At 37.7% G+C, this 17,166-nt stretch overlaps 1 protein-coding gene across 1 annotated transcript in view; it reads right to left on the reverse strand.

The window, feature by feature from the left end:
- Nucleotides 1–17,166, reverse strand: part of Hbs1l (HBS1 like translational GTPase) — a 74,598-nt gene that overhangs the window by 14,896 nt on the left and 42,536 nt on the right. Inside the window, exons 5-12 of the mRNA XM_075947838.1 lie at nucleotides 16,016–16,124; nucleotides 11,775–12,040; nucleotides 11,201–11,366; nucleotides 8,681–8,798; nucleotides 5,987–6,133; nucleotides 4,235–4,309; nucleotides 2,195–2,312; nucleotides 1,630–1,698 (exon numbers count right to left, since the gene is read on the reverse strand). Of these exons, the coding sequence (XP_075803953.1) occupies nucleotides 1,630–1,698; nucleotides 2,195–2,312; nucleotides 4,235–4,309; nucleotides 5,987–6,133; nucleotides 8,681–8,798; nucleotides 11,201–11,366; nucleotides 11,775–12,040; nucleotides 16,016–16,124 (1,068 nt within the window). The remainder of the gene's footprint in view (nucleotides 1–1,629; nucleotides 1,699–2,194; nucleotides 2,313–4,234; nucleotides 4,310–5,986; nucleotides 6,134–8,680; nucleotides 8,799–11,200; nucleotides 11,367–11,774; nucleotides 12,041–16,015; nucleotides 16,125–17,166) is intronic.

Raw genomic sequence — 17,166 nt, forward strand, 5'->3', positions numbered from 1 at the left:
ACAGGCTCAGGGTAGAGACATAAATGTGGGCAGTAGGGGAACTTATGGACATTCCTTTATGAAAAGCGTGGAAAGTAAGAGAAAGGAGACATGAGAACACTATTTTGGAATCTGAAAATGAAGCCCACACACTCAGGTCACAAAAATGAGGTGGCAGGAGAAAGTGGGTCAAAGAAAACCAGGAAGAAAAAAGTCTCACAATGGCTATGACAACAACTATCATCAAAAAGAATGCAAATTTAAGTACAGCAGGAGTCAGAACTAGAGAGTGTGTGTCACCTCAGGACACGCTAAAAGGAACAAGCAAGGTAGAAGCTGGGAAGTTGCACAAAGAGCGAGCAGAAAGAAAGCAACTGCTTCAGGTGTTTCTAAGAGATAACAAGCATTTGAGAAGCACTATCATATTCCCGCTAGCACCACCTCTCTGGAGACTTACCTCGATTCCCTCCCATCCCTCTGCTCACATTCATTTCTTACTCATTCACTAAGCGTGCATTGTGCCAGGTACTGGACTAGACTCTGCTTGCCTTCAAGGGTTCACCAAATAACCAGCAGAGACAGCACTGTAATAATGAATGCCATGCAGAGTAGGGGAAGGAACATAGTGGGTGCCTTATGGGTGGGCATAGAGTAATCTGTAAAACTAGTTCAGTGCAAATGCACTCTACTTCTGTGTGATAATGGAGATTTAGGAGACTACTGACATCTTTATATTACCAATACTTCATATCTTTTTTTTTGGTTTTTTGAGCCAGTCCTGGAACTAGCTCTTGTAGACCAGGCTGGCCTCGAACTCACAGAGATCCACTTGCCTCTGCTTCTCGAGTGCTGGGATTAAAGGCGTGCACCACCACTGCCCGGCTTAGTTTGTATCTTTTATTCTATTACCTTTCTATAGATTTCTAGATAGGGTCTTCTACATATTTTTAAGCTAGACATATTCTTAGGTACTTAGTATAACACCTTCTCCACCAGTCTGAACTTTTGCCTCCCTCAGTTCTAGGGTACAGATTTCCTAGTTTCTTAATCACTAGTCTTTTATCACAGTTAATGGCTCTGATTTCTCATATTAAATTACCCTTTGTCTATGTGATACTGTCTCACTCAGACTGACACAGGTGGGTAGGAAACAGGCAAAGAAAGGAAGGGATATTAAAGTATGGAAATGGGGAGACAGCGCCAATGGGATCTTAAAATATTTATATATTTTATCAATTTTAAAATTATATTTAGTGTCTCTGAGTGTGGTGACTGAAATCACCGCAATTCAAGTGTGTGATGTTCCGAAGAAAAGCTCAGGAGTTGATTGTCTCCTTCTGCCATGAGGGACCAAGGGACGGGACTCAGGCTGTCAGGCTTGGTGGCAGGTGCCCAGTGAGCCATAGGAAATGATGAGTTGTCCAATTTGTTTATGGACAGGAAGATAACGCTTAGGTTTCTTTGTCCCTGACAGGTGAACACAAAGTGGGAAGTGGTGTGTAAACTGAAGGGTGTTCGGGGCTCTAGGACTGCGCCGTGTGAGGTATCAGTGACAGTGTAGTGATCATCCTGCACTCATGCAGAGAGGATGGACCCAACGACGATAGAATAAGGAAACGCGACACAGGCACTCTGCAGCACAGCACTCACCTTTGAAGACGTCCGACACACACAACCTAAAAGGTTTGTCAATGGAGCGTTGAGGGGGCTTGAAGGAATCTGGTAGAAAATCACAAACATTTGAATTTAAATTATGGAACATGGACATTGCTCAGTGGATGAGCGCAGCTTACACAGTGGCCTGGTTTTGATTCCCAACACCTTCAAACTCCCCCTCCCCCCAAAATTATTTTCCCACTATCTCAAGAGTGCCCATTATTGTCTGCTTCTAGAAAAAAAAATTATTTTGTAAATATTAACAGTAAAGACTGTCATTCATATACTTTACATTTATAAACCATATTTCCCACATATCACTTCATTTAATTCTAATAGTCTATCAGACAGGGAGGGCTACCTCAAACCTCCTAACATGGCTTCAAAGCACTGAGAATTACTTTAAATAGAACACATGATTTCAAAACTGAAAGCCTAGTTTCTCTGATTACAAATTCTATGCTTTTTCATATACATTGTGTCTCTCATAAAGAACACTAAATAATAATTAATATCAGGTTTATAGCACATCAAAACAGCATGGCAGCAGTGTTCTTACCAATCTGTTCTAATAAACAGGAACCTTTATACCATGTCGTGAGCTCACTTGACTGTGATCTTGTGATTAAATTTTCACCACTGAGACCACTGGTGGGGATGAAAGCTACATCACTCTCCTATTAACAAGAGGGAGATAGAAACTTAATTACCGCATTACAGAAGCAAACATGCAGACTCATCACGACTACAACTGAATCAAGTTTGCAAAATGAACAGCAGCAGACTTGTGAAAAGGTAACAGGAACCAGCGAAGCACAGCCCTGAGGTTATCTCAGCCAGTATTTTTCAATTTGGAGGAAATTCAAAGTTTTTCTTCTAACCATTAAAGCATATTTACTCACTGATGTAGACACATTGCAGATTTTTGCTGGATAAATTCTTTTCTACCAACATGCCTTCATGACATCCTTAAACTTTACTACCTAAGCTGGTAGGTGGGAGAAAATCTTATTTACAGAAAGCTCAGGCTAAATACTCAATATATACACATTTTAAAAGTCAGGCATCTTAAAGAATATATTATATACATATACCAGAAGAGAAAGAAAAAAATAAAATTAAATATATTTAACAAGATAATATCAATACAGAAGGAAAGGGTGGGAATAGATATAAATAATACTAAGGGTTTATAGATAAGCCATGAGGTATCATATTATTTTATATTTTTCTAAAATTACATATAATATATGTAAATGTATGTATATACATATAGTTTTAATGACATTATGCCACTTGGGTAATAATACTACCCTAAGAGCAATAGACTAACAAAAACTCCAGTATTAGACATAAGAAACATTTCAAGTGTTGGTAAGAGGAGGTCAAGAGATTCCCCAAACAATAGAGGGTATTCCTGTTGCCACTGACCTATCACCCAGAAAACCCACAAACTTCAGACATGGGGTTAGGAGGGATTGAACTGGATTTGTCCTTAAAGCCTCCTCCCTGTAAACTAGCTAGCACCCAAGGGTGGGGAGCAATCAACAGTCCTATCCAGCTGAGACGCCTCTGAACCACTGTGATGAGCGGCATGGGACGATAACCGTACGTACATTAAGGTACAACAGAGGTACTTCCATCTCACCAGTAACAAAGAGCTGTTTAACTAGATTCAAGGCCTGCTTAACAGGAGAGAAATCATGCCTGCTCCTGGAACTATCCACCCACCATGGCTAGTGAGGTTATGGATCTTAGAGAACGTTGCCACTTTTCTAAACCAGCATATCTCCTAAGTGCATTCAAAATACTTATTCTTTTATCCCTAGAAAACTGCAGCTTCTCAACCTCATGAAAGAAGCTTCGCATTGCTGCAGATAGAGCCCATCACAAAAGTTACAAATGACCCAAATGAAGAGAACAAATGGTTGTAGGGTGCCAAGCGCCAACTGATACACCTACAACACAATCCCACACACCTAAGGCGCAAGAAACATGGTGGAGGATGGGACAGAAAGACTGTAAGAAAGAGCCAGAGGACCAGGAAGACTGCTGCAAGATTGTCCCCTAGACATGACAGGGAAATGACATCCATGATACCTTAGTAATATGTATGCTGAGTAAGACCTAAGCAATGATAAAACCAATGTCCACACTAACACCCTTAGACAAAGAATAGTCAACTAAGGAATGCTGAGAGGGAAAAGAAGTCTTCCCCAAGGAAGAGTCCCCTAATTGATTAACCAGTACCAAAGAAACAGCCCTGGAATCATATACATACAAGCGATACTAAGTGGACTCAGCAGGTTTTACTATATATCTACGCATATATATCAAAATTACACATATCTCAAAACAATAACGCCTGACAAAAAAAGAGGCCATGACTTGGATTTGAGAGTGAATGGAGAGGGACGGGGATTGGAGGAGGTGGAGAGAGTAGAAGGGTGAGGGAAATGATAAAATATTTTAATTAAAAATTATAATATATAAAAATTTTAAAGATCAAAAAAGAATATTAACATAATAACTTGTTTTCTTATATCAGTAAAATAACTTAGAGATATAACTAAGCCAATTTAATTTAAAATTATCATACCTTAAAACCTGCTTGCTTAAGAAAATGCCCAAGTTTTCCAGTAATCTCTTGAAATCTTTCTTGTTGCCAATTTACCTGACAAAGATTCAATTTATACTTAGAATTATACATGAAAATATGAAACATAAAATCAAAATTTCTATAATAAAATGTACATAGCCAAATATATAAAATATAAACTAAATTTAAACCTCAGAAAAAAATCTTACCATTAATATTTTATTTAACTTTTAATAATCTAAGATTAACTCTTCCTAAAACAGGAAGCCAACAATTTCTAACAGTTAGAATCTACTAGTTATGCTAAAAGTGATTTCAAATTTGGAGAGAATTTGATTTATTAAATAGTGCTTTGAACAAACATTAGACTAAAATATAAGGACTAACACCCACCTCTGCCAATCATCCTAACCAAGTATGGAGAGTCAACTCTAGGTTATATGCAGAATTTATGACTATTTACATCAGTGCCTACAATTATGTGGAAATACATTCCACAAGAGGAGTGTGAGCAATGAAGTCCTGACTCTTATGTAGTGGCTAAAATACAAGTACATATCAAAAAGCTTTCTAGTTTTCTCTACGTTTGAAATTTTTCATACAAAAATTCTAGAGAAAAATTAATACTATATGTAATAATAAACTACAGAAAAACTAACAAGGAATATTGGTGAATATTTATCAAAAGCTAGGGTAAAGAAAATACCTAAACATAAAAATAAACAAAATAGATATTTTTATGTCCAAGTAATCAAAATGGAAAGAGCAAACTGTACAAATAATTTCAAAAGGAAAAATATACTTAAATATTATTACTATACATAAAACAATGATGTTAACAAATGAAATATGTTCTGTATATTAAATTCAAAAATAATTTTTTCATAATAGTTGATTTGCCAGGTTAGGGTCACAAATATACCATACCATATGTGCTAAGAGTAAATAATCAGCACATTTTCAAAGGCACTCACATCACATTTGGTAAATTTCAAAAGCAATATGGCCCGAGACACAGAGAACAAGCCATTTTAAAATATACACTCATATATACCATAAAACAACTAGAAGTCTTCAAAATTAGATTGTTTAAATGAATCATATCATTAACATAGCCTACAATAAAGCCATAAAAATTTATTTATCCAAGAAAACATTATAATCCAATGGTTGTGATGGAGAAAGAAAAAATAAAAACCCATATCTATAAAAATGAATTTGCACTTTTATATGTACAATGTATGTATATATAAAGTACAATGGATGTGTAATGAAATGGTAATTGAAAAGTTTTAATTTCCAAAAAGTCATTTTGAAAATGATACTGTTGATTAAAAATTAATAATACCATGCTCCATTAATTAAAAGAGAGCAAATTTGTATTTCTAGATATGATAACTAAGTTATTTGCATTTCTTAAGTAAATCCCTGACTTATATCTGTGGGACTCTACAAAGGCAAAATAGTACCCATTTAAATTTTTTTAATTTGTTTATTTTATGTGCATGAGTGTTTAGCCTCATGTATGTGTGTGTGCCACGTGACTGTCTAATGCCTGTAGAAGCCACAAGACAGTGTATCCCTGGAACTGGAGTTACAGATGGTTGTGAGCTACCATGTGTGTTCTGGGACACAAACCCAGGTCCTCTGAAAGAGCAACAGATGCTCTTAACCCCAGAGTCATCGCTTCAGCCACTAGAATATCATCTTAATCAACATTTGAAACAAATTCTCACAGAGTCCTTTAGCTACCTGATCCATTTTATTGACAGCCACAGCAAGCTGTGTCACTCCAAGAGAACGGACCAAAAGGCCATGCTCCCGCGTCTGTCCTCCAGTCTCAAATCCAGCTTCAAACTCTCCCCTGCTGGCATCAACAACTAAAACAGCTACATCAGCCTGAGGAAGGAGAGAGAATCAAAGCTAGAAATAACAACACACTCCTTTCATGCGAAGGACAGGTTACTCAATGAACCCCTTGGCCAGATTTAAAAGCAGATTATAACATGACCCCAACCTGAAACCAAACACCAAAGCAAATGGGAGAATACCATGATGGCTTAAAAAAATTCAATACCTATTATAGATTCGTGTGACACCAATAATAATGACATAAACAAGAGGAATAGAGTTGGCAAGATGGCTCAGTAGGTAAAGCTACTTGCTGCCGAGCCTAACTAGATGAGTTCAATGTCCTCAATCCACACAGTGGCATGAGAGAACTGATTCCCACAAGGTGTTCTCTGACCTCCATACAAATGATGTCTCCCAAGCAGAGTCTCTCTCTCTCTCTCCTCTCTCTCTCTCTCTCTCTCTCTCTCTCTCTCTCTCTCACACACACACACACACACACTAAAGAAGAATAAGAAAGTCTATACTTGATTAGTAAAAATTAAAATGTTTAGCAAAAGGGGGGAAGAGAACATAAAATTAAGACATAAAGATGACCAATAATTTCAAGTGTCATCTTTACCAAAAAAGATGAAGAAGAAAAAAAAGGGATACAGAGTCCTATAGAAAATTAGCTAAGATATAAGCCAGGGATTTGCTCAAAAAAAAAATGCAAATAGCCAAAAAGTTTAAATTTAAAAAGTCCCTCATTTAAAAAAAAATCAAAACTACATATTCACAGACCCTATTTTTAGATGTCACAGGTTAGTGATTTAAAAGACAAAATGATTCAATGGAGGTAGCAGGAAAGTGTCCTTGAACACATTTGTTATGGGACTAAACAGCCTACCAAAGGGCATTTTCAAAGTATCAATAGCCCTAAAACTGTGTACATTTTACTTCCCATCAATTCCATATTTAAGAATTTATCTTATAAAAACAAATATGCTACAAACCATATTCAGATATGAGAATATTATCTAAAGTAAGACAAATTATGTCACAAATCACCAAAGGTCGCAGTTCATCTTCTGCAGCTACTAAAACAGAACCTTGTGGGTTATGCACAACTGGATGAAGTTGCATTTCTGTGACTGGTGTAATAAAAAGCTAAATAGCCAATAGCCAGGCAGGAGGTATACGTGGGACTTCTGAACAGAGAACTCTGAGAAGGAAGGGCAAGTCACCAACCAGACAGAGAGAGAGAGGAAACAGGAAAAGAGTAACACTACACGGCAGAACGTAGATTCATATAAAATAGGCTCTAAGAGCTAGTGAGACAAGCCTAAGCTAAAGGCCGGGCTTCAGAATGAATAGTTCCCACGCCGTTATCTGCAAGCTGGCTGCTGCTGAAAGCTTGCTGCAGTATCACAAAGTTCTCCGTCCTGTGACTTAGATATTTCTCCTTTCCTACACAAATCCACAAGACAGAAAGAAAAAGTTCATGTTCCCTGTCAGCCTTCTGGAGAGTTCCCACAACTCCTGGCTTAGCCATTCTTCATCCAATTCTACTTCCATCTTGGGGAAATAGCTTACAAAATTTTGCAAAAAGAAAAAAAATGCCCCACTGCGCTTCTTCCAGGCCCATTCTTATCAATTATTTCTGTCAATGCTTTGTCTGGATATTTTTTGAAGAGTGCTGCTCATTTTCCCTTACACAGATTCTGCTTAGAGTTACAACTGTCCTCAGAGACACTCAGATCACAATAATTAATGCCTTATATTCCCCTCCTGAACCATCTGAGACTGGTAATACTGTCTCAAAGGTCTGCTGATATTCCATTAAGTGCCCTGGCCTCTTGGTACAGTTCACAATAGCTTTTTAGTTGTTTGACAGGTTTTATTGTTGTTTTCTGTACTGTGTAGTTTATAAGAATTTCACAAAGATTATCATATAATCCTTATATGATATAAAACAATCATAAAGTAAGTCTAGAAGCTACACATAATACCACATTCTTTACAGAACTTTATCATGTAAATTATACTTAGCACCCATAAGCTCGGCATGGTAGCCTACACCTATAAACCCTGCTTGTGGAAGGTAGAAATGGATCTCAGAGTTGGAGGTCACATCGAGAGTTTGAACTACATAGAAAATTCTAGGTTAGTTTGAACTCACAGCAAGCTCTAGTCTCAAGAAAACAAAACAACAAAAATAGTATTCAGGCACTGAAGGGACAACCTACATATTTTCATCTTTTACTTACTCAAATACTCTTTCTAGCTTAATTCTACTTCAGAGGGTTCGTTATCATGCTAGTCTTTAATTTTAGCAATAAATGGGGTGGATGGGGTGTTCAAAAAATCTACACTTACATACCCTAATTTTGACACCAGACTTCCTATCTCTGATACTTCTGCAGCTGAAACATGGCGGGAATCTTAGATGATACACAGAAGTAGATCATGAAAAATATATCTCATTTTTTAAACCTCCTAAAAGTAAATCTTTCAATTTGAAAATATTTTATGAGTTAAAATCCCGTAATTGTTAGCTTGGTGGCTGTCAAGAACTGAAGATCAGTGTGGCACCTTCAGTTGAGAAAGTGGTACCTGGGCTGCTCCTGTGATCATGTTAGGAATGAAGTCTTTATGGCCTGGAGCATCCATTAAGGTAATAACTTTGGTTGTGGTCTCAAACTTCGTCATGCCAACATCCATTGTTACTCCCCTTAAACAAAACACAAGATGGTTAAAATCTATTATATAAGTAGTGATGTGGGCTAGACCTCTTAATAATAAGCTAAATGACAACCTAAATTCTTCATAATAATAGGAACTCTTTTACATATTTATCTTGTATAATAAAGCACAGGATTGAAATATCAGCTATAACCCATTATCCCTGTATGCTTTGAACCAAGACTATATATATAGCTTCCTCAATCAAAATGATAGCTATTTTCCATTTCCTAATGTTTTGCAAGACACTATAATTGTGAACAAAGAAAGTTATATAAACACATCTCTAGAAAGAAAAATACATAGAGAAAAGATAATGTGGCAAATTATATTTTTGAGGAATTAGCTTTTCCAATGTTCTAGTGTTTGTGTCACTATTAAAGAAATAAATACAGAAAACTTTCACTTGCAAATTTGTCAAGTTAAAATTTGAAAACAAGAAAAAAATCAGATGCCCAATTTTTAACAAAATCAAGAGAGATAAATGACAGGTTTTTTTCATATTCCATTTCATCCTTTTTTCAATTATAAGAAATCCTTAAAAATGGCTAGAAGAGCCCTGAGTCATGTGACCTTGGAAACGTAAAAGGTTTGCTCTAGACCAGTGGTTCTCAATCTATGATCACAACCCCCACAGGGGCTGCATATATTACAGTTTATAACAGGAGTAGCAATGACAAAATTCCATGGTTGGGAGTCACTATATTAAAAGGTCACAGCATTAGGAAGGTAGAGAACCACTGCTCTAGACCATTCAAACTGAAAAAGATCAGCCTTCCTTCCATAGCAAGCGTCCAACACTACAATAATAAACTAGAGGTCTGCCATGGCAAAGGGATATGGGTCTCCTTAGTCAAGCCATTTGAGCTTGCCAAAGTGATGCCTAATCCTACTTAATGTTCTCCCACACCTAGAGATTCATAGCCTTTCATAAGAAAATGAAAATGTCATGCAGCTTATTAATTTCCAAATATTTAACATGGTGGAGTAAAGAACATGTCAGTTTTTAAAATGTCATCTGGCAACATACAGAAGAAACCTTTTAATATGTACTCAGAAACTTCCGCTGTCTATAGAACGGAGGAATAGTCTAAATCATAACATGGTAAGAAAGAAAGCTAGCAACCATAATATTACCGAATATGCAGATGTTACGGCTGGACATCTCCAATGCCTGGCCATTATAGGAATGAGTGAATAATTAGCTCACTTGCAGCTCAACACTGACACATAATTGGCACATTTTACTAAGCCCTCCAGCTTCAATTTCACTCTTCTCAGTCTATTAATCCACATAATGAGGATACACAAAGAAAACAAAAGCCATATTCTTTGATAATCTGTTAAGCACGTGAGAATTACTTGGGCTTCTGATACTGACATCACATATAGTTCCACTGTTTTTCAAAATATGGCAAATAACAGGTTAAAGGGTAGAAAGCAGCTTTGCAATAATAGAGAGAGAAAAAGATAACCACCTGAGGGAGAAAGGCCACGATGAGCCTAATACCCAGTTATGAGAAGCACTAAACATTAATATAACCTGCTTTACTGAGAACTGACTCACGCGATCATTAGAGAAGACTGCAGGGAAATGAACACACGCAGCAGTCTGCAACTTGAGGTACTCTCTAACCATACTCTGACAAAGCCATCAGAGATGTCCCAACTGTTAACCTAGAAGAGCTTTTACAGGGCCTCATGAGTGTTAGTTGTTCTTTTGACCCAGTAGTTCCTATCTGTCATTTCACTTTATGGCCTCCACTTCTCCATCTCTAATAGTCTTAAATATGATATACACTTATGCTTTAAATTACTTCAAAAGAAACACTCTGACTCTCTGGCCAGAAATATGTGATTATCTTCATCCTTCTGCAAGCATCCATCCAAATGAGCACTAAGTCCCAAGAAAGGATAAACTGACTACACTCAATTGCTTCTTTTAGACCGTCTCATGAGAACATAGAACACGAATTAGAAAGCTGTGGTGGCCTATGTTCTGGACCCACTGGGAATTCTGAGTGTAGGCAGAAGACAGTTTTCCCCTTCACCTGCATCTATAACCTGACGCAAGACTGAGTCAAATCAACGTTAACTCCAGTCAGAGCGTGTGATACCCTGAGGGAGTGACAACTGCCAGCTCTTCTGTGCAAATCATCGCAGGGGATCTGCAAAAAATCTGGTGGGTGGTTCTGGTCTTTGTTGTTTGGTTTTAGATAAATATTAACCTATTCTCACAGAATAAAGGTATGAACAATGTACAAAACAAAAGAATTTTTTTAAGTTTTCTCTAACACATTTTATATGTTTTACATTTTCAACACACATTGCATATTTATTTTAAAGGACTGTTATCAATTTAAACTGAAAATTTTGAAATATAATGACTACCTTTCCCTTTCTTCTCCAGTCTCATCCAAGACCCATGCATATGCAAAGGAAGCCTTGCCAGCCTTTTTAGATTCTTGCTCATATTTATGCATAGTTCTTTTGTTTACATTACCCAGCAGATAAAGCAAATGGCCCATCAGAGTACTTTTCCCAGCATCAACATGACCTAAGGAAGATTGATTCAGGATTAATACCAAGTTCATTTTCAGATTGTTCACACTGAGGCATTGCATGATTGTAATTCAATAGCTTAGGGAAGTATTTGGAGTAATAAATACCAATTTTTATCAAGGTTAAAACACCTCAACAGGGTGTGTGTGTGGGGTGCTGTGCACATTGTTTTAAAAGGGGCAATTTTTCCCATTTTTTAAAAAAATACTTCCCATTTTCAAAATATTCACCAATGAAAATGTCATAAGCCAAGTCTGATGCCCTGCTTTGTCACAGAGCATCATTTCACCCAGGGTGGCTAGGATGCATTATGATGCAATGCCTCTTTGCCTGAAGTCTATGCTGCCCCCAAGGGCTGTGAGCCTGGAGCAGGTCCTCCAGACACGGCAGAACAAGGGCATACCAATGACCACTAAGTTGAGGAGCTGCTTCCCGCCCTGCCGCTTCTCCAGCTCTGCCTTCACATCTATCTGCTGCCTCAGCTTGCCAGACTTTTTGACTGGTGTGGGAGTTGAACTCAGCTCTTCTGAGGCTTGAATGGAGGGAGGTAGGAGCGCAGATTTATGAGCGCTGGTCTCAAGAACATTAGGAGAAGCACCGCTGCCACTGTCACCAGGAGGTCCTTTGTGAGGAGTATGCAGACTATCTCCATTTTCCTCAGAGGTTAAACTACAAAAAGAAGATCAGAAGGAAATGTCAGGAAACCTTTTCAACTGCTGTTCTACTGTGTCAGAACACAGAGATGCCTCTTTTTGTAATTCCTTACATTTTAGATTTCAGCTAAGTGATTCAAGTCTGTTAAGGTGGAAATGGAGAGAGGCCAGAGCCAATCCACACAAATGCAGACCTGGAATCCTAGGAGAGACGTCTACCAACATTAAGATGTAGTCAGGTAGGGTGGTATGCACTGTCAGGCTGCAGTCAGCAACACTTCTGCATCCTATGAGGTAAGAGTTGCTGTTTTAAACTTTCAAGTGCCTCTGAGATCTGAAAATGACCATTCTGGGCCTCGGCCTACATTGACTATTATGACTGAAAGAATAAATTGGGGACAATTTTTTTCAGACACTTTCTCATGTAATTTTATGATCTTAACTAATTAATGGGGTTTCTTATTTCTAAACAAATTTTCCAAAAGTGAAGCCATTATTTTGTAAATCTACAGGTTTAATTTTTCTTCTTGAATTTGGGCACTTAGACATTAATTTATACTATTGATTTTGAGTACAGAGTATCTGTCTTACATTTGATGTAATCAGTTCTATTTACCTGTATTCTATAGGTACTGCTACAATTCTCAATGTAGATAAAACAGAGTGCCTTCCAAACAATGAATACATGTGTACAAACAAATGGAGAAATGAATTGTCAGTGTATATTTTATATTCTCTCATTCAAGTACTGACCTGGTTTAGCTTCAATCAGGACTGGGTGTATCTGCAATAGTATGATCAGGATAGGGTGTATCTACAATGGTATGATCAGGACTGGGTGTATCTGTGATGGTATGATCAGGATTGGGTGTATCTGTGATGGTATGATCAGGACTGGGTGTATCTGTGATGGTATGATCAGGATTGGGTATCTGTGATGGTATGATCAGGACTGGGTATCTGCGATGGTATGATCAGGACTGGGTGTATCTACGATATGGTCAGGACTGGGTGATCTGCGATGTTATGGTCAGGATTGGATAAATCTACGATGGTATGGTCAGGACTGGGTGTATCTGTGATGGTATGATCAGGATTGGGTGTATCTGCGATGATATGGGCAGGGCTATGTATATCTGTGATGGTGTGGTCAGGACTGGGTGTATCTGCGATGGTGTGGCCAGGACTGGGTGTATCTGTGATGGTATGATCAGGATTAGGTGTATCTGCGATGATATGGGCAGGGCTGTGTATATCTGTGATGGTGTGGTCAGGACTGGGTGTATCTGTGATGGTATGAGCAGGGCTGTGTATATCTGTGATGGTGTGGTCAGGATTGGGTGTATCTGCGATGGTATATGTGTGATGGTGTATAAACTATTGTGTGATCACCTAACTCAATGTTTGGACTTTATAAAAGGAATACTTTATTGACACTGACCTTCACCAGTTCCTTGGGTATAAACACTTCTATTTCTTCATCACGTTATCCAGTATTTTAGTTACTGGTTTAGGAGGTCTGTGTGTATTTCCAATACAATATATTACTTTAAGCATATTGGCTGACTGCTATAACTTCTGAAACTTTCCACATTTAGACTGTAATGTACTTAACATAAGGGTTGTGTATTTTATTTATTTTGTTCAAAGTCTCCCTAAGTGGACATAGTGGCAAATGCCTTTAACTCCAGCATTCAGGAGTTAGAGGCAGGTAGATCTTTGTGAGTCTGTGGCCTGCCTGGTCTACACAGTGAGACCCTCTCTCAAACAAAACAAAACAAGTTCCCATAACAAAGTTAAATATAATACAATACATTACAGATAAAGAGTATCTGCATTAATTCAACCCTAATTAAGAGAGAAAGGACATTAGTAACTTTATAACTGAGTCACAACCAGATGACAACCAGAGTGCCATCTCACCTATCCCTGAACTAATACACACTGGAAGAATCGTGTCTCCTAGGCCTGAGCTCTTTTCCACATTGAACCTGAAACCGAGTGAATAATTCGAACACTTTGGTGGGAGACCATTAAAATTCTTCCCCACCTAGCAAGGGGACATATGTTACCACTACCACAGATTTTTATAAAAAGACAAAATAAGGCACCCGGGACTGCATTTTAAATGCTGGGAATAAAAGTCATTCTTGCTAAAATCCAATGGCTCCCTCCATGCTTTGGTGAGTGAAGCATACACAGCTTACAAAGAGTACTTCTTGTTTGCTTTGTTCTGTAAGACAGAGACTCGTGCAGCCTAGGCTACTCCGTAACTGTGTGTAGCTGAGGATGACCCTGAACTCCTGATCCGTCAGTCTCCACCTCCCACACGTCAGAACAGCGAGTGTTGTTACCACACAGTGCAAAAGTGTTATTTAGAGAATAAAAATTCTCAACAATCTTAAAGATGCTAAATATTAATCTTTTACAATTTATTTGAAACATGTCTCTAGTAAAAACTCCTAGAAGAATTCTAGAGACTGATTTTAAAATAGCAAGTACTACCAATGTTGACTCAGTAATTTTTTTTGATATTCTAAATTCTAGGACTTAACTGCATGTGTTGTTGATACAAGGACATCTTATTCAGCATAAAAATTAAGAGGGGCTAGAGAGATAGCTTACTGTACAATCATGAGGGTCTGAGTTCAGATCCCCAGCACCCACATAAAAGCTGACATGGTGTCACATATTCTCAGTGCCGGTAGAGGAAACATGTGAACCCAGGCTACCCTGGCAGGTTGTCTAGCCCAAATGGTAAGACAATGGTTAAGAGTACATAAAGCTTTCAGAGGACCCAAGTTCAGTTCCCAGCAGCAACTAAGGGTGGCTCAATCCAGCCTCCTCATGTACCTGCATTCATGGGCACACACCCCACAAAGACACACTTACACATAATCTAAAAAGTAAATCTTTGAAAATAAAAAAATAGTAAGGTGTGAAGAGCAAGCAAGGATAACACCCAATAATCACTAGCCTCTGCATGTGTGCATGGGTAAATGCATACACACATACACACTCTATATCCATACACAGAAATGCAAATACACACAGATACATACTATATCTACACACAAATGTGCAAACACATACACACTACATTCACACAAATATGCAAACACACATACACTATATACATACAAATTCACTACATTCACATACACAAGTGTGCAAACACATATATACACTCAATATATTCACAAACATGCACCCATGCATACTACATCCAAACACAAATATGAAAACACACATTCACTACATCCACATACACAAGTGTGTAAACACATATATTCACACATATACTCACTACATCCACAAATGTGCAAACAAAACATGCACGCACACATACACACTACATCCAAACATACAAATATGCAAACACACAAGAGTTAAAAGAGCCTTAAGGCAGTATTTTTATGTTTTCAACTTTTTCCTTTAATTTTATTTTTTATGTATAGATATTTTGCCTGCATTTATGTGCTGCGAGTGTGTTCAATGACTGCAAAAACCAGCAGAGGGTGCCATTATTCCCTGGAACTGGTGTTACATAATGGTTGTGAGTTGCCATGTAGGCAATGGGAACTGAAGGACTTGAACATGAGCACTATGGAAAAATAGTCAGTGTTATTCACCACTGAGCCATATCTCCAGCCCATGGCAAGTTAATAAAAATTCAGAGTATGATTCACTGACTCTCAAGTGCTGCTTGTCTGTACCACCTAGAGGTGCTCAGAATGTCCTAGTTCATAGTACTAGAGACTACAAAGCAGTTTGGTTTTGTTTAATGTTAGAGTAACTATCACTGATGTGAGGAAACTCATAGTGAGTCATACAATGATAAAGCTAGAATCAAAACTAAGTTCTCACTCCGTCTCTGTCCTTTGCTATACACAAGGCATGAGACACTTTAATGATATTGGTTTAGTATAGGAAATTGAAAAAGATGTTCGCATCAATTCACAGGAGACAGGGCTGAGGGACCGAGTCTTACCCAGGCACTTCAAATCCCATAGTTTGCTTCTTCCCAGATACAGTCATTTTAGCAACTTTTGGCACAATTTCAGACTCACTCTGAGATGACCGAGATCCAACTGATTTTCCTAATTAAAGAGTAAAATATAAAAGGACAATTAATTTCCAGAAATGAATGGCATATTATCAATTAGAGATTGTGATTAATTTACAGAGAATTCATATCTTTGTAAACATGTCTTCAAACAGTGAGATGAAGATGCAGAAAGACTATCTCCTATTTTGGGAAATCCCCGACTGTCTGGACATTCATGTTTAACCTCACCAAAATCTCTTTCTAATTTTGAGCTGACTGTTGAGTTTCAGTATTAAGAGCTAAGGTGGTTTCTGCACGGGGCCTTATTCTGACATTCTACCTAGATCCTCTACCTACCTCTCTGACCACACCCTTTCACAATACTAAAATTGTCTGGACAGTTAGCAGATGGCTAACTATTTTTGATCCCCTGAGATTTATCAACTGATGAACAAGTTGAAAGTCTGATGAACTTTGCTAGAACACTTCATGTGCTTTACTTGCATGCAGTACTAAAATCTGTGAGCTCTAAGATAGCCATAAATACAGGAGACAGGACAATGTAGAAAAACCATGAAGGAGAAGCTATGAGCCAGATTAAAGGAAGACTTCATGCATTTGACTCTTTATACATAATCTCTACATTTAAAATGTATTTTTTTAATTTTCAAGGAGTACCAAGAGTATTGGATTCACAAAAACAAAAAAAAAACTGTATGTCACACTAGCAAATACACAGACAGTACCAAGTTAATTAGGAAAGATAAATGAATGTGCAGAGTTTACTACAAATGCTTCCTATTTGTCCACTCTAGGCCAGTCTTGCCAGAAATGAAAAGGTGAACAAGAAGAAAATGTTTGTGCTTGTAGTCCAAAGGGGGAACATAAAATGATTTTTAAAATTTATTGGAGTCCATACATGGTGACATAAGATCTCTAGGAAAGTAGGAAGCAGAGGTAGATGATCAAGTAAATAAATACATACATACATTCATACATAGAAAAATTGTAGAAGCCTACTGCCATTAAAGCAAAGCACACTCCAGAAGACAGGCTATATACTGACCCTGCTGCAGCAGGCATTCTAAGAGAAC

The sequence above is a fragment of the Microtus pennsylvanicus genome, chromosome 1 (assembly GCF_037038515.1).
Source record: "Microtus pennsylvanicus isolate mMicPen1 chromosome 1, mMicPen1.hap1, whole genome shotgun sequence".
NCBI classification, from domain to species: Eukaryota; Metazoa; Chordata; class Mammalia; order Rodentia; family Cricetidae; genus Microtus; species Microtus pennsylvanicus.